The 24,454-nt window shown below is 42.0% G+C and overlaps 1 protein-coding gene across 6 annotated transcripts; it reads right to left on the bottom strand.

Annotated features, from left to right (window-relative positions):
- LOC129823971 (cyclin-Y-like) lies at window positions 1-24,173 on the bottom strand. Of its 6 annotated transcripts, none has more exons than XM_055883155.1 (13): window positions 23,864-24,173; window positions 23,489-23,672; window positions 7,999-8,073; window positions 7,323-7,343; window positions 6,551-6,585; window positions 6,394-6,417; window positions 5,956-6,050; window positions 5,820-5,855; window positions 5,639-5,696; window positions 5,365-5,484; window positions 3,893-4,059; window positions 3,418-3,580; window positions 1-3,048 (listed from the first exon to the last, which is right to left on the bottom strand). In XM_055883155.1, exons 2-13 carry the CDS (start codon window positions 23,640-23,642, stop codon window positions 2,932-2,934), a joined length of 1,065 nt encoding a protein of 354 aa, XP_055739130.1. In that variant the 5' UTR covers window positions 23,643-23,672; window positions 23,864-24,173; the 3' UTR covers window positions 1-2,931. The 6 variants fall into 6 exon arrangements, with proteins under 6 accessions (XP_055739130.1, XP_055739135.1, XP_055739132.1 ...); XM_055883160.1 differs by lacking the exon at window positions 23,864-24,173 and adding an exon at window positions 16,708-16,814 and having other exon boundaries at window positions 23,489-23,578; XM_055883157.1 differs by lacking the exon at window positions 6,394-6,417.
- Window positions 24,174-24,454: the final 281 nt, after the last annotated feature.

Genomic DNA, 24,454 nt, shown 5'->3' with positions numbered 1-24,454 from the left:
AACGCTTTGGAAATAAGTGTATTTTATACTTTCATGTGTTGTCCTCTTGGATTTCTAAACTGTACAAATAGTTTTCACCCAAAAATAAATGAATCAAAATCAAGACATTTTCTTTTATTACAAACATGGATCAGCGCCTCCATATAAATATTTCAAAATGAAGTTAATGATCGCATCATCACTTTAATACTTGATTATACATTGTACAAAGTTTACTCTCTAAATAATTCATACAATTGTAGTGCTTCAGTTGTCAGTAGGGTCTTCTTGACAAATGATAAAAACACAAATAAAAGTTGATCATGAATATAACAATATTAATATATTCATAAGACAAAATCAAACTGTATAACGTTTGGAGGAGCTATGTTATATAGAAGTTGGCTCAGTGTTCAGGTTTTTGTTCTTAAACAAATAAAGAAACATTGTAGTTTAAAACATCGAGTTCTAAAACAAAAAAGTCATGCTTCACATGGTGTATCAAGTATGATAACTCATTTCTATCCTTTCATTGGTCAGCTTCTTGTCAATATAACCCACTTTGAATCCTGCGGATGACACATTCACAGTAGCTAAATCACTCACATTTACACTACATGGCCAAAATTATGTGGACACATATTAATCATGGGCATTAATGTTGGTCCCTGCTTTGCTGCTATAACAGCCTCCACTCTTCTTGAATAGGCCTGGCTCTCAGTCGGTGTTCCAATTCATCCCAAAGGTGTTTGATGAGGTTGAGGTCAGGGCTCTGTGCAGACCAGTCAAGTTCTTCCACACTAATCTCGACAAACCATTTCTGTATGGACCTCGCTTTGTACACGTGAGCATTCTCATTCTGAAACAGGAAAGGGCCTTCCCCAAACTGTTGCCACAAAGTTAGAAGCACAGAATCGTCTAGAATGTCATTGTATGCTGTAGCGTTAAGATTTCCCTTCACTGGAACTAAGGGGCCTAGCCCGAACCATGAAAAACAGCCCAAGACCATTATTCCTCCTCCACCAAACTTAACAGTTGGCACTATGCATTCGGACAGGTAGTGTTCTCCTGGCATTCGCCAAACCCAGATTCGTCCGTTGGACTGCCAGATGGTGAAATGTGATTCATTCCTCCAGAGAACTCGTTTCCACTGCTCCAGAGTCCAATGGTGGTGAGCTTTATACCACTCCAGCCAACGCTTAGCATTGCACATGGTGATCTTAGGCTTGTTTGCGGCTGCTCGGCCATGGAAACCCATTTCATGAAGCTCCCGACGAGTTCTTGTGCTAACGTTCTTCCAGAGGCAGTTTGGAAATCAGTAGTGAGTGTTGCAACCGAGGACAATTTTTACGCGTTGCGCGCTTCAGCACTCAGCGGTCCTTTTCTGTGAAGGTTGTGTGGCCTACCACTTTGTGGATGAGCCGTTGTTGCTCCTTGATGTTTCCACTTCACAATAACAGCACTCAAAGTTGACCAGTGCAGCTCTAACAGGGCAGAAATGTGACTGAATTGTTGGAAAGGTGGCTTCTTATGACGGTGCCACATTGAAAGTCACTGAGCTTTTCAGTAAGGCCATTCTACTGCCAATGTTTGTCTGTGTGCTCGATTTTATACACCTGTCAGCAACAGATGTGTCTGAAATAGCCGTTTCCATTAATTTGAAGGGGTGTCCACATACATTTGGCCATGTAGTAAATCATTGATGAATTTAGCTGCAGATCTGAATATAACATTCTGAGTATTGGGATGTACAGTAACTAGGGAGATATACTAGTGGAAAGGTACCCACTGGGCACAGATGTCAGTTCAACGTCTATTTCTTATTTACATAAAAGTTTCGGTTAAAAGTTCAGTGAAAAAATACATTTTTCACATCCAATCAGTTTTCCACATTTATTTTGTTGAAATTATGTGGAAACAACGTTGATTCAACCAGTTTTTGCCCAGTGGGTAGTAAAGTAATATGGTCAACTTGTTTGAACATGAACAAAATAATTGTGTTCATTAAGAACTAAATGTTTCTGGAATTTGAATGTAGATCTCCAGTAGAAATGCCTGCACATCTAGAATGCTGTTTTACCTGATCAAATACTGTCTGCAGGTACTTGGATTTGTCAGGTTATAGCAGTAGGCAGTGAAAACAACCTTATGAACACAAAATGAATAAAAACCCTTTCACCAAAAGCTACAGAACCATCTCCAAAGGCCACCTGTCTGTCGTGCCACGCCAGCTTGGACAGTCTAGGACCCATGATCGTATTCATTAGTGCACGCCATAGCAAAACATTTTCAACGGAAACTGGAATAAATGTTTGTTTCTTAATGGACAGGTTCAGGTCTTCCACCCGTTTCAGTCCTTTTTCTTTCGTTTGGTGCGACCCAGGAAAAGAGGTCAAATGTCACTGAAATGTTGTTTTCTGACAACTTCTCTGTTGGTTTGCTGCTACTACGCATAAAGCTAATGTTGCCACAGTGATGGTTGGCTGGCTACTTTTGATGGTCTTGATAGTCACCTGGCTGCTTCTGTCCACATGTCATGAGATCTCTTAACAGTCATCTTTATGTTGTATCACAAAGAAGCTTTCATTTATCTTACTCTTAACAGTCAGTGAACTACCAGTCCTGTAGAGAGCTCTTCCCTGTGTTACAGGAGCGGAGGCACTGTGAAGGCATCTATCTGGTCGGTCTGTCTATCCAGGTTAGGTTTGCAGAATTCGGGTAATCTTTCCAAAATTCCCAGGAATCCAGATTGGATGATTCCCGGAATCAGCAGGAAATCCGGAATCCTCCAATCAGGTATTCTGGAAAACCTGGGAATTTTGGAAAATTTACCATGCTGGCCTCAGGCCCAGCCTCAGGCCCAGTCTCAGGCCCAGTCTCAGGCCCAGTCTCAGGCCCAGTCTCAGGCCCAGTCTCAGGCCCAGTCTCAGGTGTGGTCTATGTTCCTGGTTGTTAGGAAAGGATGGCAGGGACCCATCGCACCCCGACCAGATTGTCCACGCTCGCTGAGCGCTTCTTGGCAGCTCTCCTGGCATCCTTGTACTTGTCATCACATAACCTTGAGATCGCCTGCAGGAGCAACAAACATGATGAATCGATAAACAAACTCGCTTGAACGGAATTGTTACTGCCCTTCAGGCATAGACTAAAAGATGTAGAAGATGTAGTTAAAGTGTTAAACCAAGACAATTCAGAGGATCAGCTGCCATCAACACAAGCCATTTTCAGATCAGCCGTTGACACAAAGTGCTCTATAGTAACCCGGCCTACCCTCTACTGCATAGCCTCTGCTTCTCTTTCGGTCTCGGCCGGGCTACTGTAAAATCACCTTGTGACAGCTGCTAATGTAAAAAGTGCTTTCTAAATAAATGTAGTTATTGATAGATTAGATTGAGTAGATTGATAGATTAGATTGAGCTAGATTGAGTGGTGGCTCACCTCTAGTCTCTGGGCTTTGTCCCGGCTCAGGGGCTCCAGAGGGAAGCTCAGGTTGTTAGTCTCTGACAGTGAGCGCAGGTCAAAGTAATACTTGGCATAAACACTTGACGGAACGTTGATGTTGAACTGCAAAAGCTCCAGAAACTGACGCTCCAGCTCGTTCCTGTTGAGAAAAAAGTGAGAATATATGTTTTTCACAACAATTGATGGCACTCATACAGACAGCTCACTGTCCTAGAGATTGACACCAACATATTAGGGGCACGTATCCAAAACATCAGTGTAAAAACGAATTGTTGAATGTACAGTACATGGTTTTGATTTCACAATGTGGTCCAGTGTCAGACCTACAGTAAGGCAGTAAAGCTTTAAGTCTGAGATTTCCAGAAAAACTGTGTACACACTAAATGTGAGCAGCAAAACAGGTCAGCTACAATTAGCCAGCAGAAGAGTCCCTGATTTATTTTCTTCTTACATGTCCTCCACGGTGATGTCTTTGAGGATCTGGCAGTAGTCTACATTCCAAACAGCCTGGTCGTCCCAGACCTTAGAGGCCAGCAGAATGGCTCCCAGTACCATACGCTTCCAGTTCTCTGGGCCAATGTCTATCTCGGCATACGTCAGCAGCCTCTCAACGTACACCTGAAAAACACAGTGGGAAAATGAATACTAATGTCATGAGGTAATTGAGGCTACTACCTTTGTTATATTGGCTGCTTCCTAAATAACACACTATTGCCGAAATAGTATGTTCATCTCCTGATAATGCGTGGCACACGCAGAGCCATTTAAAAATCTGACCAGTATCTGAAGCTTGATTCATACAGTAACCTCCTGTGAACTCCCTCTTAACCCACCTCTTCTCACCCGAGGCACACCCGCCCCCATCCCTCACCCCTACAGCCCCTATCCCTCCCTCCCTCCCTCTCCTCACTCCCACATAGCCCCCCTCAGCCCCCCCCCCTAATCGCACACAGCCCGCCCATCAATCCCCCCTAATCAAACACAGCCTCCCGATCCATCCTCCCTCCCTCCCACCCCCCCCCCCCCCACCCCTACTCCCACACAGCCCCCCTCAGTCCCCAGGGCCATCCTCCCTCCCTCCCCCTACTCCCCCTCAGCCCCCAGGGCCCTCTCAGGATGACCTCCTGAGAGAAGACAAGGATGTGTGTAAATTAAAGGCCACAACGTTGGTGCATCGAAATGTCACTTGTTGTGTGGAGAATGTGCTTCTGTGATGCTGACGTTAGCTCTGCTCTGGCTGCAGACCATCTGTGTGTTCCTCTGGCAGTAGAATAGTAGACCCAGGCCTTTTACTGTACGTTCGTGCAACAGAGGACACAGTGGCTAACTGGCTTTGGCCCCTGGCGGTTGGCCTAATTTTCCTCCACTACTGCTCATGTCAGTGAATATCACAGGCTCTGAAACTGGCTGCCAGCCACACACAGACACAGGCTAGTTAGGAGGCTTCTTCTGACAGAATTGGCCTGCATCCCAATTCCCTATATAGGCCTTGGTCAAAAGAAGTGCACTAAATAGGGAAAAGGGTGCTATTTGGGAAGCAACCACAGGCTAGTTAGCAGCCTCTGACAGACTGACTCGCATAGTGATCAGCCTGAGACAGGAACACTCCAAGCCCGTGTCTGACCGAGGATAGACAGACAGGCAGTAACCAACAGGACACCAGTTGATCAAACATAAAAGGCTATAGCTAAAGGGGAGAGAATAACTTGATGGAGAGGAGTTCTGTCTGCCCTGTCTGAGAAGGTGTCAGACGAGTTGAGAATTAACTTTTCTAAAAATATATAGGTCTAATTTATGACACCTGTGATGAAACAAGTGTCCCATTGGTAAGCTACCTGGTCAAAAGTAGTGCACTATGTAGGGTATAGGGTCAGGTGCCATTTGGAACGCAAACAATGGAGTCAACCAGTCCCCCTCCTTTACCAGTGTAACAATGGCACATTCTGCAGTGAGCTGAGCAGTGCTGAACAGCATCCGGACGAAGCGGTAAATCTGTTTCTGCTCGGGATCGTGTTTGTCATAGTCAGACGGCACTTCAGATTTCTGAGAGAGTAGAAGAACATGAAGGCTTTATGAACATGGTCACTGTATAAAACTAAATGTATAGATTCATACATAAAGGCATACAGACACATAAACACACACACACACACAGTGGGTCAATATGAACACAGGAACTGATTGCATTGGCTGTTACCGAGAGAGGGTGAAGCTTCTCGTCAAAAATGTCTTGCCGCATTCCTCCATCTGTGTCCCTAAAACAGGTCATTCAGGAACGCTCAAATGTCAAAGGTCAAATGTTTTACTGGACTGTTACACTAGCTAACCAAACTCTCCATTCAAGGCATTGCTTGCTCACAGTGATAGGGTATTCTTACCTATTCTTTATATGGTAATATATTGCAAGAGATACACTGAAAGAAAGAAGGGTAGTTGTTAAAGCATGTCACAACCAGTACTTTCTGTCTGTCCCATAGGTCAACCCATGTAAACGGAACTGGGACAGACACTCACCATTTAATGGTGAATTTAAGATTGGGCTGACTGACAGTGTTGTCATCCAGGAAGATGGTGGAACAGGAGCTGTGTTTTCTTCTAGTTGATCCATGCTATAATAATGAAATAGAATTACAAATACACATCTCTATATTGCTGCAATTATAAAAGCTGACCATTAGTCGAGGGCATATTGACACATTAAATAAGGTTTCTACTGAGGCTACCTCCTCAAATGTAGCATGCGATGGACATGCATGGCAAATTAAGACATACTTGTGTATTCACTATTTAAAGATTGCTAATCATTGTCAATAATGCAGAGGGTCCTTCACCCCTAACATGTTACCATGAATGATGCAAGTCAGCCCTAACTATATGAATTTAACATGATGTCACTTGAGTAGCAATGAAATGGATCCATGGAGGACACACATAAATAATGTTGCACCTTACCTTTGACTCGCCAATGTGTGTTAACTTGTAAAACAATATAAAGAATTACCATGGGCAATTCATACATTATTATCAATCAGTTACAAAGACTAACTGTCCAATATAAGGAAATAATATATTAGCCTGAATCTATATTTAATACGTATTTAATACTCACATGATTGATGAAGAGGCTCTTTCTTTTTTCACGCACTAAACAGAGATAAAAAGAGAAAGATTGCGAAAGGCTTTAATCCGTTGTTATCAGCATTGTCCTAGAGCAGCGGTATTCAAAGTCGGGGTCACAAACTGCAGTGGGGTCGCCAAATGTATAATATTTTGTTTTTACAAAAAATTAAGAGTACAGGTTATTTTATGGGACAATATACAAATGTTTTGAGAAAGATAATTTTGAAAAATAAAATGTTATTGAGTAAATGTATTTATTGGATGATAAGAGATGAAAATGTAATGAGTTGAAGGTTATTTGTTGATGTAAAAATCTAAATGTACAGATTTGAATGTTTTGTCATTAGATTTGGGGTGGGTTTGCGAGAATTTCGTGCCCCCAAAAAATGGGGTCCCCAGAAATTCTGGTGAAAAAAAAATGGGGTACCGCTGAAAAAGTTAGAATACCACTGTCCTAGAGATTGCGTAAGCAATAGAAAAAAGCACAATGGTAGATGAGAGTTTCAGCATGATCAGCAGGACATTCTGCAGTGAAACAGCAACGCTTCTATGGACCCTACTTGCGTTAGTTGCAACATACTGTACAGCGAGAAGCGTATCAAAGTGTGCACAAAAAGGACAAAGTGGTTAACATCACACTATCAGAGATGATTCATTATGGTTAGGACTGGTTATGAACAGAGAGCATTAGATGCACACATTACTCCACAGCTAGGGGGAAACAGAAGCACTCAGTATTACTGTACATATACACTACTCACCATTTTTGCTAGACAACTCCACTGAAAAACAACCAAAAGCCGTCTACTTAATTTACCTGTTCAACTCAAACACACAACTATCACTGGCTCTCACTTTAATACAATAGTATGTATCAAATGTAGCTTATATCCTGGACAATTGTGTTACTTGCTAACCTGCTATGCTAATAGTGTCTTGTTACAGTATAACATAGCTAAGAATGACTCAAAGTTCCTAGAATCACTGTGTTGTTCTAAAATCCTTCCTAGTAAAATGGAAAGATTTATCAGCGAAAAACAGTGTGATAGGATGAGAATCCCAGAGGCTGTAGATACTGTAGTACTTCTAGGGAAACACCCCAGGGCAAGGCATACATTACCCCACAGAGCTGAGCTGTCTGTGTTCACTGGAAGCAGTCTTGTGATCTGGGAATATCCAACTTTATAACATAATACAGAGGTTATATTGTATTGCCAGTATTCATGAGTTTTCCCTGATAAACCTGTGTGTTTTCTTGGTCAGGTCACATGGTCAGGAAAAAACCCTGCTCCGTCCCCAATGGCACCCTGTTCCCTATATAGTGCACTGTTTTTGACCAGGGTCCATAGGGCTATTTGGGATGCAACCCTGGTTTTAACTAAAGGCCTGAACGTCAAAGATTCATACTTTTTTATTGATTGATTGATTGCCACTCACCATCAGTCTGAGATTTGCTGAGGAATATTGTGCTGGCCCGAGGATGGTCAGAGGGGTTGTACTCCATGTTCAGCTCTGAGAAAACAAAAACAATCATCACTCTGTCAGTTACTGAATATAACACCCTATTCCCTTCACTTTAGGGCCCCGGTACAGGGAATAGAGTGCTATTTGAGACACAGCCTAAATATTAACCTGTCAGATCAGATGTGTGGAGTTCCTCAAGTTACAACACAAATGTTTTGCAAGAGAGAGAAAAACACCCTCTTGTTGAATATGAAAACATTTCATTGTAGACAAACACATGCAACTTACAACTGACCGACAAAACATAGGGGTGAGATGACATCATTTCAAAGGTTACATTTATAACCAAAGTTTCTCTCTCATCCATGCATTAGCCTCATTGTTAACTCATCCAGCCAGTATATGGCATCAGACAGAACATAGCCACATGCCTAATTCACACAATAGGGCCAAAGCGAGCCAAACCAAGCAGAGCTGTACTGGCCTGATTACACATCCACGATAGTTGCTGGAAGCGTACTGGAAAGGACAGTGTGAAAAGAAAATACCCAAACCAGCACAGTACAGCTCAGATGGACTCCGTAGACAGACAGGAGGCTATATGTGTCATACATATAGAGCTGTTGTGAAGGAAGTTGTCAAGGAGATGAGTCTTTGTTTATACAGGACCTCCTGCCCTCACCTACCGTCAACCAATCATGTCAATGTGGAGCTATACGGAGCCCTCTGCAATGTTACACTTTTTGAGAGGCACACGGTATGAAGCTCAATTTGGCCTGTGCATGCCTCCGGAGGCTTCGCAATTGCGTCATACCATCAATACAGAGCGTCCTACCACATTTTCGGATCAAGCGTAAATTGGCTCTTACCTGCCGACGGTGATTAATAATAATAATATAAATAAAACACTAATTAATAGCTTTTCTGAAAAGCACAGGGGACACAGTCACACGGGCTATAGGAAATGAAAGAGTGAGCAGCCTTAACAGTGAAGCGCCATAGGATGCGTCCCGAATGACAGCCTATTCCCTATTCCATAGTGCACTACTTTTGACCAGAGCCCTGTGTGTTGTTTTTGTTATCTGCTGTTCCCTCTAGTACTCATATATAGATTGTTGTTTGTTTCTCTTCACTCTCACAGAGACATTGAAGAATGATTCATGCTTTGTGATTCAGAGCATTATCTACATCACGGCCTGGGTATATGAGCTACGGATGGGCGTTCATGTCTCACATCAAACAAATAGTTACACTCATATACTATACATATGCTATAGTATGGTAAATTACCATGATGGAGAAAAAGGTACTGAAGGATATTAATAAGCCACTATAGCTACCATTAATTTGGACTGTGTATCATAATGAAGTCTCCATGATAATGTCTGCAATGTGTCAAAATATACATTTGATACCATTGAACGCTACTCTAGCCCTCATGGAGTCACTTTTCCAGAGGCAACATCACCTCAACAACACCACAACAACACCTCAACAACACCACCAACAGCTCAACAGCACCAAAACAACAACAACACCTCAACACCTCCACAACAACAACACCAACAGCTCAATAACAGCTCAACAACAGCTCAACAGCACCAAAACAACAACAACACCACAACACCTCCACAACAACAACAGCTCAACAACAGCTCAATAACAGCTCAACAACAGCTCAACAACAGCACCAAAACAACAACAACACCACAACACCTCCACAACAACAACAGCTCAACAACAGCTCAATAACAGCTCAACAGCACCAAAACAACAACAACACCTCCACAACAACAACAGCTCAATAACAGCTCAATAACAGCTCAACAACAGCTCAACAGCACCAAAACAACAACAACACCACAACAGCACCAGGAAATGGGGGTTTCATGCTCAAACAACTGGAATATAGGTACTACCTTAAATAATAGAATAAACTCAAACCACAAAGCTAAGCCAACTTCATACTCAAGAATGAGAAAAGTCCCTCGAAGATAACCTTGTACTGAAATGGAGTACCTATGTGTGAACGGAAATGGAGAGCCTTTTTTGGTCAATTCTGAATAAAGAACTGCCAGGAATGCAGGGAAGTCCTCTAACTCCCACAGTGGCCCAAACAGCACCCTATATAGTGCACTATAAAGGGAATAGGGTGCCATTTGGTATGCACACAGCCCTACTGTATCCCTTCCCCTGGCAGGCAGACCCAGACCCAGCCAGTAGATTACAGAACAATATACCACCGAACTGGACAGTCAATGACAAGCTGCAAAGGAGTTGCTATGAGGGGTGTTAAAAGGAAAAATATTTTGTGTCATTTATTCATAGTTTTTTCTTTTCATCTTGTTTGAATACAACAAATTGCTACTGTGATGGATGGAGAGACCTGGGGGTGCTGTTGCTGCTGATGAAGAGGTCTGAGGTGTTAGTCAGCAGCAGAGGGATATGACCTGGCGGCAACCCAGACAGAGAGCATGCTGGGCTGGCTGTAGGCCAACTGACCCGGAGGGGTGTGCCAGAGCTGAGAGAGGCCCTTTTAGTTATAATTTTCGTTAGCTCGCTGAGACGTGGGGCAACTCTAAATGGACTGACAGTGTAGATTAGTCTTGCATAAAACACGGCCATTCCGTCAATTTAGCACACTTATGCAACAGAAGCCCAGGTTGTGTCTAAAATGGCATCCTAATCACTGTATATTGGACTACTTTTGACCAGGGCTAACAGGGTCAAAAGTAGTGCACTAAATAGGGAATAGGGTCCCATTTTGGACACAAACCCATAGTATTACAATGAGAGACGTTTCAACACATTCAGAAATTAGAACCAGGAGGTATTCAGAGGCAGAGGTCACTTGAACACAATTAGCGAAAGGGGGTCAGGCAATCCTCTGACAGAAACAAATACCCTGCAGTTCTGCACCATGGACAAGGTACCAACATGTCTCTTTTCTGTAGAGCAAAACTGTTTTTAAATAGATTCAAGTACACAATACAGTAAATCCATTGACCTTAATCTATTCATTTTATATGTAATCAATAAAATTCAATAAAAGATCGTTCACACTTAATTTCCCCCTTTCACTTTGCAGTACACAGTGGGTTGCATCGCAAATCCCTAGTGCACTACTTTTGACCACAGCCCTAGGTGCCATTTGGGACATATACCAGTGTAGATGAATTGGCATCATGCAGACAGGAAGGATATGAGAGCTCAGCCTTTTAATCCATGCCTGTTGATGCCCACTCACTACTACAGAGCACCACCACAGAGTATAGAACCGATCTGGGACTCGAGCGGGTCCGGATCCAGAATTCTAAATAATGTCACAGATCTGATCTGATTGTCACGGGTCTCGGGTATGTGTAATTTTAACTGACTTGTCCGGAAGGGACCGTACAGATCAGAACGAGACTGCTGCAGTGAATAAAGAAAGAGATATTTTATAATTTATGCTGGTCCTCTTGCTTTTCACGAGAGGAGCGTGGCGCGTGGCGCGTGTAGCTTGTTGTTGACCAATCGTGAGTCATCAAAGCGGCAATAGGCTACGGTCATAGAGCCTCGCTCAGTGTGTGGCAAAAATTAGGAGATATCTAATCAATAGAAGATGGAATTAAAATGATGGAATTAGAAGTTAATGGAGGCTACAACTACCAGGAGCCAACAGGTAGGCTGCTACTTAATATTCTGAATGGAGTTGTTGTTATTTGTAACTGTAGGATGAGAAAGCACATGCACTACAGCCTCAGTTAGCTAGCTTAACTAGCTTCTCCCGGTTTGATGCAGTCCAAGACAGGTTCTAGGTAAATAGTATTTGATGATAAATAACCTAGCTATGGCAGCGATTAGTCTACTATAGCATCTCACTCCCTCCTCCCCGTGTAACTCGCTCACAGTAAGGTCCCTCCCTGCCTGCTGGAGCGGCACCTCTCTCCCTCTCGCGGGTCTCTATATTTAAAAAATGTATTTATGCATATCTGGTCCAGGTAGGAAAGCCCCAGGTCCATTACGGAACGGATCCAACTTTTTGGACCTATGAAGACCTCTACCACAGAGCACTACCACAGAGCACTACCACAGAGCACTACCACAGAGCACTACCACAGAGAACTACCACAGAGCACCACCACAGAGCACTACCACAGAACACACTACAGAGCACCACTACAGAGCACTACCACAGAACACACTACAGAGCACCACTACAGAGCACTACCACAGAGAACTACCACAGAGCACCACCACAGAGCACCACCACAGAGCACCACCACAGAGCACCACCACAGAGCACCACCACAGAGCACTACCACAGAGCACACTACAGAGCACCACTACAGAGCACTACCACAGAACACACTACAGAGCACCACTACAGAGCACTACCATAGAGCACTACCACAGAGCACCACCATAGAGCACCACTACAGAACACTACCACAGAGTACTACCACAGGGCACCACTACAGAGCACCACTACAGAGCGAGGGGCAGAGGGGAACAGCAGCCTATGCTATCACAGAGTATGCAGCCACATCCGTCTCTGGGCTCCATGAGAGAGAGTCACCTGAGACATGGCTCAACACCACTGACAACTGAACTGACAGAGAGATAATCAGCATCGTAGGTCTACCTCTTTCCCTCTGTCTCAATCTGACACTGTCCTTCTTTTCTTACTCTGAGTATAATTCTGTTGTCAGACAGCAGGTTGTCAAGCAGTAGGATGGATCTAATGCAGCTGAGACACCATCTGTGGCCAGCCTGCTCCTTCTACAGCAAGGAACACATTTTTTTTGACAAGACATTTACATTACATTTACGTCATTTAGCAGACGCTCTTATCCAGAGCGACTTACAAATTGGAAAGTTCATACATATTCATCCTGGTCCCCCCGTGGGGAATGAACCCACAACCCTGGCGTTGCAAGCGCCATGCTCTACCAACTGAGCCACACGGGACCACACAGGGTAAAGCGCAAACGAGCACTACCATAAATTTTGCAATCGAGATTCACACAAGACCTTGCAACCATGGCGAGGTAAATACCTGTCTACTTACTAAAATTACACTGATTAACGCTTTAGTCATATCACTGTTTACTTATTTACTTATGTCGCTACCTACTCCAGACGACTCATTTTTAAAATTATACTTAACAAAAACATAAACCAACATGCAACAATTTCAAAGATTTTACAGTTCATATGAGGAAATCAGTCAATTGAAATACATTCATTAGGCCCAAATCTATTGATTTAATGACTGGGAATAAAGATATGCAACTGTTGGTTACAGATACCTAAAAAAAAAAAAAATGGGCCTCACAATGGGCCTCAGGATCTCATTGCGGTATTTTTGATCATTCAATTACCAAGCGATAAAATCCAATTGTGTTCGTTGTCCATAGTTTATGCCTGCCCATACCATAACCCCACCATGGGGCACTCTATTCACAATGTTGACATCCGCAAACCGCTTGCCCACACCACACCATACACCATACGCCATACACATGGTCTGCGGTTGTGAGGCCGGTTGGACGTACTGCCAAATTCTCTAAAACAACGTTGGAGGCGGCTTATGGTCGAGAAATTAACATTCAATTCTCTGCCAACAGCTCTGGTGGACATTCCTGCACTCAGCATGCCAATTAGACGCTCCCTCAATGAGAGACATCTGTGGTATTGTGTTGTGTGACAAAACTTCACATTTTAAAGTGGACTTTTATTGTCCCCAGCACAAGGTGGACCTGTGTAATGATCATGCTGTTTAATCAGCCACACCTGTCAGGTGGATGGATTATCTTGGCAAAGGAAAAATGCTCACTGACAGGGATGTAACAAACAAAACGCTTTTTGTGCCTATGTAACAGTTCTGGGATCTTTTATTTCAGCTCATGAAACATGAGACCAACACTTGACATGTTGCGTTTATTTTTTGCTCAGTGTATATAAGCAAAACATATTTATCTTTATTTGGAATGGTTAGCCAGACAAAATTAAATGTGCTGATTTATATAATGATTACGAGTTTGGGGGGATAAAAATGATTAAATGTTAAAGCATTAAACCTCTCACTAAAAGCTTCAGTTATACTAAAGTTATACTTAAACCCAGGGGTGCATGACCCCCCCACATTCTGGGTAGGCTGTTTTCCGGTTTCAGCTAGTGGATTTAGGACAGTACAGTCACCATAGAGCTTGCAGACAGGCTGTGTGAAGGAAAAGCTTCTGAAAGGCTGGCGTATAGGACCAGCACGGGAGAGATGAACAGAGGCAGCTGCTGTTTGTGTTGTGCTTTTTCTCTGAGTTGGAATAGAAAGCAGAGCAGAAAATGGCTACTCTTTAGTTGACTAATCTAGCTGGCAAAGTAACTGCTGTTTGACAGAAGAAGAAAAAAATATTCCTCGTTCTGAGCTACTAGTGTAACTGACATGTTACGTTAGATAATGTTTCATCACCTCTTCACTGAAGTTAATTAACTACTAGCAGCTAGTTAGCTAACTAGTAGCTACCACAGCCAGTTCAGTTTTAGCTAGCCTTTGGCTATCTGTCAGGTAGCAGTATCTAACAGCTGTTGTTGTATGTAAATGTTTTGTAGCCTTTGTTTTGTCCCGTTTCAACAGAAGTAAATTTGATGATTTACCATTGTACTATTAGCTAGCAGAGCCAGCCAAAAGATGGCTAATGTTAGCTAGCTAGCAAATTTGAGCTATTTTTGCCTCAATCACACTAGACCTGAATCAAACGCCGCCAAACGATTAAAGACCGATATTCTGACATTTTTTTTGCTTGACAAAGAGGCACTGAGGCATTTTCATGGGAAAATCAAAAGAAATCAACCAAGACCTCAGAAAAAAAATGTAGACCTCCACATAACAATGGCTCACCGTGAACATGGGTTAACACCTTTCTATAATTAAAACATCACAAAGCAACTGTCTTGATGATGCAGGGGTTGTTTATTCTGCTCTTTGCAAATCGCCAGTAGTTTATTCTTCCCCAAGTCTTTAGTGTCCCACTCCTGATGGAAACAAAATAACACTAGAGCTAACATTAACATAAACACTGGTGACACACTGGTGCTGGGTAAGTCTCAGGTGGAAAATCACCAAATATTATGTAGGGAATATGGTTCCATTTGGGATGCAGCCTGTGTAAGAGAAGGCTAATATCGCCTGTAGCGTAGGCCTGCTGTTCTCTGATAGGCTTTATGAATTAAGAATGGGACTGTTAAACAGTGCTGTGAACAGAGAGAGAGAGAGAGAGAGAGGGAGAGAGAGAGAGGCTGAGAGCTTGGCATAAAGGAGAAAAGAACAGAGGCTGGGGCAACCACAACACAGGCCACATATCACAGTCACATGTTTGTTTGGAAACACTGGATGCCTGCAGGTGACTAGTGACAGGTGACTGGGGCAGGCAGGAGGGAGGGGGACATTTGTATGTTGTTTCTGTTAGACTTAACAGGGATTGAATAGATTTAAGGATTCACTACAGCAACAACACATTTAGATTTGGTCCAAAACAATCAACTTTTCAGTTTGAGAATATTGGTATGAAGATAATGGGAGAATGATAGAGCAGTCAATAAAACAAAAGTAAGCTGTAAAATACTTGTAAATGTGATTTGCGAAAGGTCTTAAGTGTGAGGCAACGCTAGAAAATCTCTGAAGAAATAACAACAACACTTGTTTCTGCTGCTCTCTGTCTCTGGCATTTGATATTTTACAAGAAGGACTCCTAAGGATCTTGTCCGGTGATGTCAACATGAGTATTTACAGTGTTGACCAGATGACTACTGCCTGCCATTCTTTTGTGTGGCTCTCACTACGCTAAAAGGATTCTCTTAATATTACTGACTGATAGTTGCTGCAACTACTTTGCACATAAATGCATCTTTGTGTCAACTGAACAGAATAATTGAACAGAATGACACTTCCTTTATAAACTCCTAACCCAAAGCAAAACATGCAAATGTCAGAAGAGAGAGAATTAACAAAAACAGCTACTGCTCCCAAACTACTGTCTGTATCATCCATCCTGTCACTTAGCAAACACAGCATATGTCCAAAATAGCGCCCTATCCCTTATATAGTGCACTACTTTTGACCAGAGCCCTATGGGTGAGAAAAGTAGCCCTGACAGAGCCAGACTGAAGCCAAAGCACCATTAGTCTGTCAATCAGATATGTAACTAATTGCTTCAGTCTTCCCCTGAGAATACTATTTCTCTGCAACTAAATAATCCAAGAATCTTACTCAACATCAGACAGGGATGTCAACTCAGATTTGTATAATTGCATTATTTGTATAATGGCAAATGAAAATCAGATTGCCAGTAAATTATTTCCTCTGAGCACATTATTGAAGGTCAATGAAACCAATGCTTCTAAAGGGGTTATTCATGTGATGAGATGCTCACTGATGGGAATAAATGATTCTCCCTTTACTGGTCAATAAATCAATCAACCACCTCACGTACTCCTGCCAAGGCTTAATCTGCTAGAAATGATTCATTAGCAGTAAAGGGGAAGACAAAACAGTAACAGGGAATTTAACTTCTCTCCTTCCTGCAAACTTTGGACATTTCTTTTTGGACAGACATCTTCAATGGTTTAAGGCACACTAATTCCAGGTATAGAGATGGTTGGATTGTGATTACAGCCAATATTTAATGTAAAAATGCTTACCTTTTCTTCTCTTCAAAACCACCAGTTTTAATAGAGGGGGTATTAAAAGGAAATAGGACAGCGTCTGAGCGTCTCAACATTTGCATAATTTCAGATGAGGCTGGTGTCTACAGACAGAGAAGTAGGAAGGAGGAGACAGGAGGGGAGGAATAGGGAGCGAGTGATGGAAGAGAAGAAGAAACAGAAATGGAGTTGAAAGTGGTGGAAAATGTATGAAAGAACAGTGAGATTGACACAGTAGGAGAAACGGGGACAGACAAACTGTAACATAACAGCTAACTTATACAGTTTAAGTCGAAAGTTTACATTCACTTAGGTTGGAGTCATTAAAACTAGTTTTTCAACCACTCCACAAATGTCTTGTTAACAAACTATAGTTTTGGCATGTCGGTTAGGACATCTACTTTGTGCATGACAAAAGTAATTTTTCCAACAATTGTTTACAGACAGATTATTTCATTTATAATTCACTACTTATAATTCACTGTATAACAATTCCAGTGGGTCAGATGTTTACATACACTAAGTTGACTGTGCCTTTAAACAGCTAGAAAAATTCCATAAAATGATATCACGGCTTTAGAAGCTTCTGATAGGCTAATTGACATCATTTGAGTCAATTGGAGGTGTACCTGTGGATGTATTTCAAGTCCTACCTTCAAACTCAGTGCCTCTTTGCTTGACATCATGGGAAAATCAAAAGAAATCAGCCAAGACCTCTGAAAAATAATTGTAGACCTCCACAAGTCTGATTCAACCTTGGGAGCAATTTCCAAACGCCTGAAGGTACCACGTTCATCTGTACAAACAATAGTATGCAAGTATAAACACCATGGGACCACGCAGCCGTCATAACGCTCTGGAAGGAAACGCATTCTGTCTCCTAGAGATGAACGTTCTTTGGTGCGAAAAGTGCAAATTAATCCCAGAACAACAGCAAAGGGCCTTGTGAAGATGCTGGAGGAAACAGGTACAAAAGTATCTATATCCACAGTACAATGAGTACTATATCAACATAACCTGAAAGGCCGCTCAGCAAGGAAGAAGCCACTGCTCCAAAACCGCCACAAAAAAGACAGACTATGGTTTGCAACTGCACATGGGGACAAAGATCGTACTTTTTGGAGAAAAGTACCTCTGGTCTGATGAAACAAAAATAGAACTGTTTGGCTATAATGACCATCGTTATGTTTGGAGGAAAAAGTGGGAGGCTTGCAAGAAGAACAGCATCCCTACCGTGAAGTACAGGGGTGGCAGCATCATGTTGTGAGGGTGCTTTGCTGCTGGAGGGACTGGTGCACGTCACAAAATAGATGGCATCATGAGGTAGGAAAATTATGTGGATATATTGTTGCAACATCTCAAGACATCAGTCAGGAAGATAAAGCTTGGTCGCAAATGGGTCTTCCAAATGGACAATGACCCCAAGCGTACTTCCAAAGTTGTGGCCAAATGGCTTAAGGACACCAAAGTTAAGGTATTGGAGTGGCCATCACAAAGCCCTCACCTCAATGCTATAGAAAATGTGTGGGCACAACTGAAAAAGCATGTGCGAGCAAGGAGGCCTACAAACCTGACTCAGTTACACCAGCTCTGTCAGGAGGAATGGGCCAAAATTCACCCATCTTATTGTGGGAAGCTTGTGGAAGGCTACCCAAAACGTTTGACCCAAGTTAAACAATGGAAAGGCAATGCTATCGAATACTAATTGAGAGTATGTAAACTTCTGACCCACTGGGAATGTGATGAAAGAAATAAAAGCTGAAATAAATCATTCTCTCTACTATTATTCTGACATTTCAAATTAAATGTGAAATAAAGTGGTGATCCTAACTGACATAAGACAGGGAATATTTACTAGGATTAAATGTCAGGAATTGTGAAAAACTGAGTTTAAATGTATTTGGCTAAGGTGTATGTAAACTTCAGCTGTATATCTCAACAGGGCTGAAGCACACAGAGCTTGTGACACATTACAAGACATTTTCTTCAAGGCATGAGCAGTGAGCACCATCTTATATCTGATAATAAACCAGTCTATTTGACATATATAGGCAGTGATAAATGTAAGAGAGAATAAAGACAGTTGAGGAAAGGGTTTCTAGTTTTAAAAATGCTGCATCTTACTTCCTGTTGACTACTCCATGTACAATGCACACGCTAGTCACATGCGGGGAGAGAATAACATGGCAAGGGACTCATGCAGAGTCATAATAATATATAGACAGTTTCTGACCATATAATCAATAAAGGATGTTCCTTCTGCACCAAATAATTAGTGCAATAAATGGTATCTAGCCACTACATTGATAAATACAAAGGAGAGGACATGTTTAGAACACCCCCAGAAGGCTACAGGAGTTCTTCCCAATTACATTCAAGATGATGTCACTCATCATCAATTACTTCAAAGTAATGAGCTATAAGTCGACTTCAAAGCACCCAGCATGTTAGGTCAGTGCATCCCAAATGGCACCCTATTGCCTATATATTGTGCTACTTTTGACCAGAGCCCTATGGGGAATAGGGTTCCATTTGGGACGTAAGCCGTGTCTTAGCTCACTCAACCCTGAGAGCCCATTATGGACTTAATAACAAGATACCATTACACAAACCTCACAGAGAGGAGAGACTCCCTGCATCTATAAACTTAAATAGGAGCGTCAGCTGATGCCTGCCTGGCGCCCTGGTCTGCAGAATGAACAATCATCTTAAAGCAGGATTCAGGAACACAGTAAGCTTTGTGTGACAGAGAGAACATAAGACTGCGTTGTCCCCCCCCCCCATCTCCCTCTGAGAGTGTCTCTTTCATTGTGACCATCTCTCACTCTCCCTACCTCTCTCTCTCTTCCTCTACAAAATAAGTTTTCGCTCAAAGATATTATTCAAATTTTAACTAGAGAGAAATTATATTTATTCTAGAATACTTCCTGAATATAGGACACAGGATCTTTGGTATTGAACATGTTGTCTTCTATACTCAGGTAATGAGGAAAAAGGGCCTTGCCAGTCGGCACCATTCTCAACAGAATAATTGTGTCCCAAATGGCATCCTATTCCCTATTACAGTGAACTACTTTTGACCAGGGCCCAGACACTTGTGAAAAGTAGTACACTATAAGGGGTGCGTACTGGCGGCAGAGAAGTCAGGCGCAGGAGAGCAAAAACTGTGTTACAATGGCGCAGTATAATAATAAAAACCACCGTAAACAGAACAATCAATACAATGGGTACAAAACCCGTCGCACAAAAGAATAACGTGCACAAGCACTTACAATAAACAATTCCGGACAAGGACTTGGGGGAACGGAAGGTTAAATACACAACATGTAATGATGGATTTGAAACCAGATGTGTGGGAAGACAAGAAAAAACAAATGGAAAATTAAAAGTGGATCGATGATGGCTAGAAGACCGGCGACGCCGACCGCCGAACGCCGCCCGAACAAGGAGAGGAACCAACTTCAGCGGAAGTCGTGACAGCACTATAAAGGGAATGAGGTACCATTTGTCATCTGCATATGTGACACTTAAAGCCAACATTTCTTCAAGTTGTTACCATCATTGCAAAGCCCTAGTTATGTTCTTGCTTTGACAGTCATTTCTGAAGATAATTATTTATTTAATATGATTAGTGAATAATTTACATCTGTCCCTCATTTTAAGGTCAACCCTGTTATGTGAACAGAACTCTCGTTTTATTATGAAACTATTCAATTTTAAATTATTTTTTCAAAAGAAAAATAGTTAAATAATAGTGTAGAAGCTGGTTCTACTATTTTTTGCCATTTTCTGGTGTTTGAGCTGAGCGAGTTGAGCATAACACATCAACCCTGTTACCCATAGATAGATAGGCTAGAAATATTTTAACAATGTCATTTTTGGGGTGAAGCTTGCATTCAATTGCTACTCCCGGTTGCCACAACAAGCTTCCATCTCCCCTGTCACAAGGAGATTTATGGCTGATTAAGATGAAAACCTTAACTCTGTTACTGTCAACCCTGTTAAGTTCAAACCTCGTACGTTCAACCCTGTTACGTTCAACCCTGTTACGGTCAACCCTGTTACGGTCAACCCTGTTACTTTGTTGGCACTTACTATTGTAACTTTTTTTTATTCAACCCCCTGAGATGGGAAAACATGTTTTTTATTAAGTTGTGCTGATTGCGTCAGAATGTTAAAATTAGGTGAAATTACGTATATTTTTTTTACCAAGTTACACTACACAAAATGTACTCTATTCGTGGAACGACCCTGTAGTTCTTTTAAAAGAGGGAACCAGAACTATTTTTACAAGAGTATTCTAATAACAAATACTGAGATTTAGTCCATTAGAGTCTTGGGGTTAACAGTCCATCCTTTCAGAAGCGAATAACCCTCTTTATAGTGTCTCATAAGACTCCCCATCTAAATGAAGGCATTAGTTTGTCTCTCTCAGTAGTGATTTGTCCCGCTGGGCATGTAATTTGCATCTACAGGCTTCAGCTGCTGCTGTGGTAAGACAGCTACAGATAACACACACACACACACAACTGCTGTGGTAGGACAGCGACAGACAGCCCCGCTGATCAGTCTGCCGTTCAGAAGCACATCGCCATCCTGTCTATGACCTCACTTGCAGACCTCGTTCCAAATAGCACCCTATTCCCTATATAGTGCACTACTTTTGACCAGGGCTCTGGATGCTGTCCGACAGACACCCAACATTGTATAAACTGCCTTAATTTTGCTGGAACCCAGGAAGAGTAGCTGCTGCTTTGGCGGCAGCTAATGGGGATCCATAATAAATACAAACACATTCACCTATATGCTCCTTTCAAATCACAAAATGAGCAGTCCACAGTATCTCTCTCTCTGTCAGTCTCTTCTTTAATCTCCCTCCCTCTTTTTTCCCCTCACCATCCATATGTGTAGTAGAGGGATACTCTGTGTCACATTGCTCTCGTCTTCAAGCTAAATCTCAAAAGCAGAGGTGTTATTGGTGGTGTTTCTAGGGACTTGCAAGGCTGCTCCAGAATAACATGCTGGGTGCATTAAACCAACACCACCACATTATGGGCTTGCTGTTCTGTCCATTCCAGCTCTCAGAAGTAAGAGCCAAGGCAGAGTGAGACACAGCCTATAATTAAAACTGTACAGACAGTCGCATATTCTATCCACCACTGTGGGTTCACTGTGGCTTGGACATAACCAGTGTTTGAATTGGACCGGTACCACCACCTCAAAATATTCTACTGCTTGAGTAACAGAATATCTTATAGAATATTGGATCAAATATTGTGGAGTACTGTCACCTAAATATATACAATGCTGGGCTAGACACAAAGTGAGTACAGGCCTATATTTAAATCCACTTTAAGCACTGGACATACCCATAAGAAATACTGATGAATCTTCAGTGGCCTGATGTCATGATAGGGAATGGTGGAAACCCCAATAGCAGTTGATGTCAAATGTGCAGACTTTGCAGTTCATGGATTTTCAGACATGCATGTTGCTGAACAGACCTTACAATATTTCACTTCAGAGAATTTAATCTCTACATGAGTCGGTCCAGCTTGAGTAGGTTATACCCATTTAGTAGACACTTTGAGAGTAAATGTATCAATTTTTAATATATGTTTCAATAAAGAGTGCTATACCATGCCACCGTTGGTGTGTCTTTCATGCTCCAAGTGAAAACAAAGAGAAGCATTTATGAACAGGATGTTGTCTGTTCTGGTGCACCAAGGCTGTCCCCCAAATGGCACATTATTCCCTATAGTGCACCACTTTTGACCAGGACCTACAAGGCTCAGTCTCCGGTCAAAAGTAGTGCTCTTTAATGGGAATAGGGTGCTATTTGGGACAACCCATATTTCAACATGTCACATGGGACTGAGAGGCAGACTGGATGCCCATGCTGCCTACCCCCATGTATAGAAATACCTATGTAATAACATTCAGATAATCAGGCTGGCCTAATATATGCATTAAGTCAATCACAGAGATCCATTGCCAGGGGGAGGAGAACGCCCTGCATATATTATAAATGACCAATAAAGGTCCCACACTAGTAAATGTTGCCGACATGCAGCCTGGTCTCATACACTAGATGTAGCATAGTAAATATAAATCCTGGATACTAAAATTAGTATGGTATGTTACATTTGGTATGGTTATATAAAACAGCTGGTTACTTAAGGCAACAAATTAAGTAGGGTGGTTGGTCAGGGTGGATGGGTGGGCATATAACACTAACGTCTAGCAACCCAAAGGTTGTGAGTTTGAATCTCATCACAGTCAACTTAAGCATTTTTGATAATTATCCAACCTTTCAACTACTTACTACTTTTTAGCTACTTTGCAACTACTTACTGTGTTAGCTAACCCTTCCCCTAACATTAACCTTTTTAACTAACCCCTCCTCTAACCCTAACCTTAACCCTTTAGCTAAACCTTCTCCTAACCCTAACTCCTAACCTAGCTAACGTTAGCCACCTAGCCAGAATTCCTAACATATCATACGAAATGGGTGATGGACATCTACAAATTAATGCATACCATATGAAACTTAAACTATATTAAATGAGTATCTTGGTTTCCGTATAGAATAATACGAAATACTCTGAGACCAGGTTGCAGCGACATGTTATATTTATAGCCTACTTGGCAAGCCAAACCAATAAAACATTCAGTGTGAACTTCAAAATGTTGAGTCGTGTTTCAAAACACTCACCCCCATCACACGAGAACATTAAACATTAATAGGTCTACATTAGGCAATTATTTTATACTTTACCGTCGACATTCTCTCGGTCGCTGATGTGCTGCAGGTTGCAGCCCGTATCCTCCCTACTCAACTCCGGCTCCGTGTTGTACGACTCCAGCCTCGAATGAGCATTTCTTCGGAGCTTCGGACTTGAAGACACACAGCAAGAGGTCGTGCTCCCCATCTGTCCAATGCGTTACAATGTTGCTATTACCTATTGGAAGAATGACATCGGTAGTTGAAATCGCTACTGAATCGGGGAGGAGGATCAAAGCAACGAGGGTGAAACCACCGCCGCAACCAGCACATGAATACACTGTCATTGATAAATCCTCCAACAACATCTGCGACTAAGCAGAGAAATGTTTCGCATTTTACACTGTAAACTGTTTTTAGCCAGCCTACCTTCTTCTAAGTAAATCAACTAAGCTTCCACAGTCGGCCAAGACCACGCATTAACCATGCTTTCGAACATGACTAACGTTAATTTCTAAATCATCCATGCCTGATGAGGAGGAGACATCGTCGTTTTTATCAGTTGTAAAGGGAATGTAAATGGAGCTCTGCGATACACATGATCGTGAAGGCAACACAGTTGTAGCTTGAAAAGGTTCCGGTTCAAGTGGGTGGTTACAAATTAGCTCAGAACCTCCTGTCATGATCACATCAGAGACACATATTCCCAGATCACAAAGACCCACAAAGAATTCTATAAACTCCCATATCTTTTAGGCGAAATACCGCAATGTGTAATCACGGCAGCAACATTTGTGGCACGTTGCCATGAGAAAGGGACAACCAACGGAGCACAAACAACATCGAAAATACCACCAATATCTTTCTGTTAATTTAATTCAATTCAAAGGGATTTATTGACATGGGAAACATATGTTTACATTGCAAAAGCAAGTGAAATAGATAATAAACAAAAGTGAAACAAATAATTTAAAGAAATTATAATAAATATACTCAAAAGTTACAAAGGAATAGACATTT

This window comes from Salvelinus fontinalis, chromosome 26, assembly GCF_029448725.1.
Source record: "Salvelinus fontinalis isolate EN_2023a chromosome 26, ASM2944872v1, whole genome shotgun sequence".
NCBI lineage: Eukaryota > Metazoa > Chordata > Actinopteri > Salmoniformes > Salmonidae > Salvelinus > Salvelinus fontinalis.
Note: the sequence above shows the minus strand (reverse complement) of the source record. Positions and strands in the feature narration are given on the sequence as shown.

Coding starts and splice junctions, on each gene's coding strand:
- LOC129823971 (XM_055883155.1), bottom strand. CDS start 23,642: ATGGGGAGCACGACCTCTTGCTGTGTGTCTTCAAGTCCGAAGCTCCGA. Junction 6,418..6,550: donor AGAGCCTCTTCATCAATCAT/GTGAGTATTAAA, acceptor TTGTTTTACAAG/TTAACACACATTGGCGAGTC. Junction 3,049..3,417: donor ACAAAGCCCAGAGACTAGAG/GTGAGCCACCAC, acceptor TTGCTCCTGCAG/GCGATCTCAAGGTTATGTGA.